Here is a 3,393-nt window from a genome sequence, read left to right on the forward strand (position 1 = left end):
GAAATTCTTGTTCATTTATGTGTGGATTCATTTATTGGGATGTATCCATGACTTAACCATGTGAAATAGACTCACAACATCGAGAAGACAGTGGAGAGCTGGCACTCCTTGTCCCATGTTGGCTCATCTCTCCCAGGTGATTTCCACCAAGTCATCCTTAAGATATGCTACTGCTGCTGCTAAGTCGCTTCAGTCGTGTCTGACTCTGCGTGACCCCATAGACGGCAGCCCACCAGGCTCCCCCGTCCCTGGGACTCCCCAGGCAAGAACACTAGAGTGGGTTGCCATCTCCTTCTCCAATGCAAGAAAGTGAAAAGTGAAAGTGAAGTCGCTCAGTCGTGTCCGACTCTTAGCGACCCCATGGACTGCAGCCCACCAGGCTCCTCCATCCATGGGATTTTCCAGGCAAGAGTACTGGAGTGGGGTGCCATTGCCTTCTCCCCTTAAGATATGGCTGCAAACCATATCCCCCAACCCAGCCAGTCAGCCAGAACCCAACAGTCAATCCCCAACTCATTCATCAACACCACACAATGCAACAAGCTCATAAAAATAAGTTTTGCTTTAAGTGTTTTAACTATTCAGAAAAGTGCATAAAAGCACTCAGTTCAGTTCAGTTCAGTTCAATCACTCAGTCGTGTCCAGCTCTTTGCGACCTCATGAATTGCAACATGCCAGGCCTCCCTGTCCATCACCAACTCCCGGAGTTCACTCAAACTCACATCCATCCAGTCAGTGATGCCATCCAGCATTACCACCTCTCAAATGATTGAATGAAAAATCCCAGAAATCAAGTCAGATGTTAACTTTTTGGTTGCCTTTAATACAGTTGCAAACAAATACTGGCAAAGAACACTTCTTCAATACATTAAAGACTCAGAAATATATATTATTATCTGAGCCTCTACTGACCTAATTGGTCAAAAGAGCTTTGTGTGGCAGACGCAAGGGGTGGGTGAAAAGGAAGTAGGAAGAAGAAAAGGAGAAAAGTTGGAGAGTAACTCAAAGCCCAGGATTCTTCAGAAGGTATGCAGCATCCAGAGTTGGCCCACAGGATGGGATCTGAGGTAGATCGGCTCTCGTGACCACAGCAGGACCTAGTTCACAGGGTCATGAGAGGGCCCAGTGGATGAGGCTTCAGCTGGTGACACGGGAGTTAGCAGTGTCCGAAGATTCCAGGTTCTGGGAGAAAGAACAAACATTGGAGAACTGGGTAAGCACCATGGACCCAGCACTTCCAGGGGCAACACAGGAGGGACCCTCATGCGAGACTGCGCGTGTGCTCACCCACTTCCGTCATGTCCAGCTCTTTGCAGCCCTATGGATCCTAGCCCACCAGGCTCCTCCGTGCATGGGATTTTTCAGGCAAGAATACTGGAGTGGGTTGCTACGCCCTCCCCCAGGCATCTTCCCTACCTAGGAATTGAACCCATGTCTCCTGGGTCTCCTATGTGGGTAAGTGGGTTCTGTGCCCCTAGCCACCTGGAAAGCCCCCATGCAAATACCCAAACCTCTGAAATGTCAATGTGACCACTCTTGAGGATCGTCCACACCCAAGAGCAGGGGGTACAAAGGCTGGATTATGGGACAGGGCCATAGTCATACCTGGAGGCCTTAGCAGGAGGCTAGAGTCCAGGATTCGATGGGGCAGGGTTGTCCATCCGTCCCTCTGCAGACAAGGGTTCAGCCTTGGGGTCTTGAGCCTTGCGGTCTAAGGCGAGGCCCCTCTTAGCTCCGACGGGGGCAGTCGGCTCTTGAGTGCCCTTTCCCCGAGGGCGACGACGAGAACCACATCTGCCAACTGGGTGGACACACGACGCCACCGACGGACCTGGCGACCGCGGAGGGGTCTGGCTGGGCTTCCGTGAGCTGCTGCCTGCGACAGCGTCAGATTGGGAGGCCGAGCAGGAACCCCGGGCAGGCAAGGGGCGCAGGGACATGGTCCGCACAGGGGCTCTGGGGTCGGTGCCCTCGCTTGAGGACACGGGATGACGCAGGCGGGCGGTGCGGCGAGGCAGGAAGTACTTGGGGCCCAGCGTTTGCACCTCCTTCCAGGCGCTCAGCTCCTGGCCGCCCGGCGCCGCGGGCTCGGCGTGGTTCACCACCGCCCGGTCCTGCCCGCGCTTCCACAGCTCATAGCGCTCGGGCTGCAGGATGCGCACGAAGGCGTCCATGGAGAAGGCCACCTGCGCCTCGCCGCAGCTGCACTGCGAGGCCGCTTTGCCATAATCGATCCAGCGCGCGGTGGCGAAATTGATGGCCTCGGCGCAGTTGAAGCCGTGGTTGAAGCCCGAGTGGTAGCCGTAGGGGAAGGTCACCATGAACTCGCCCGCCTCCTGCGTGACCCGACCGAAGGGGATGCCGTTGTCCCGGAGCACCGTGGGCGAGATGAGCGCCGCCTTGTGGCGCAGGAAGGCCTCGCAGCCCCGCGAGCTGCCCGGGAAGAGCGCGCCGGCCAGGCGTTCCAGGCGCCGGCCGTGCTCGGGCGGCACCGCGTACCACGTCTTGGGCTCCCCGAAGTGCAGGAAGTTGATGCTGTAAAGGTCCATGTCCTCCGTGTGCCAGGCGAAGGCGGTCTTCCACATGCCGAAGTACAGGTAGGGGGTGTTGACGCCCTCGATGACCACCCCGCACTCCTGCTCCAGCAGGTCCTGGATGGTCCCCAGGTGTCCCAGGTTCCACTGCTTCGTGTTTTCATCAAATAAAGAGCCATTGATGTCCGCGCCGTATATTGGGGACTCATAGAGGCGGGTTTTCCAGTATTTTCGCTCCAGTTCTTCAAAATCTAAGTGTGATGGAGTCTGGTATTTTTTAGTGTTTGCTAAGCGGCGGTACTCTGCCACGGTCATGGCCTTCTTCTTTTTGTGGTATTGAGTAAACACACCTGCGCGCCCAGAGACCACCTGCTGGAGCGGAGCAGCTATTAGGATGTCATCGATATCCTCGTAGGTCTGTCTGGCTTTCCATTCCTTGGGTGGAACTATCTTAGCCAAGCCTGCTCGGTGGGCCCCTTGCGATTCTATGTAAGCAATGTATTTATCAAAATCAGTAAATTCTTCTTTGGTTGGATGAAATATCATTATGCTACAACTTGGGTTCTGAGCACAACTGGGCTTCATAGTTTCCATTAATAAGAAACAAACTGCCAAGTTTTTCTGTATATTCTGGATACGTGAGGATGCTGGAAAATGTTACTTTTTCAAAAATGGTTTGAGGATCTGTGAGTCAGAAGGAATGCCCAGTGGACTTTAATACAATGAGCTACTGCTCAGGCCTGCTGCTTCTCCAGGGGAATCCAGTCTGGACAGAAGCTTTGATCAGGACTAATGGTGGCTGAGCCTGCAAGTCTGTGATGTTCCTCAGTTGACCTTTGGCTCTGTCCTCTTGAGGTAT

General features: G+C 54.3%; 1 protein-coding gene across 1 annotated transcript; it reads right to left on the reverse strand.

The window, feature by feature from the left end:
• Window positions 1-1,625: 1,625 nt before the first annotated feature.
• On the reverse strand, window positions 1,626-3,128 carry KDM4D (lysine demethylase 4D). Its single transcript, XM_052653065.1, has one exon. It carries the CDS (start codon window positions 3,126-3,128, stop codon window positions 1,626-1,628), a length of 1,503 nt encoding a protein of 500 aa, XP_052509025.1.
• Between the last annotated feature and the right edge of the window lie 265 nt (window positions 3,129-3,393).

This window comes from Budorcas taxicolor, chromosome 15 (assembly GCF_023091745.1).
Source record: "Budorcas taxicolor isolate Tak-1 chromosome 15, Takin1.1, whole genome shotgun sequence".
NCBI lineage: Eukaryota > Metazoa > Chordata > Mammalia > Artiodactyla > Bovidae > Budorcas > Budorcas taxicolor.

Excerpts from the sequence above, each read along its gene's own strand:
- KDM4D (XM_052653065.1), bottom strand. The coding sequence starts at position 3,128 with ATGGAAACTATGAAGCCCAGTTGTGCTCAGAACCCAAGTTGTAGCATA.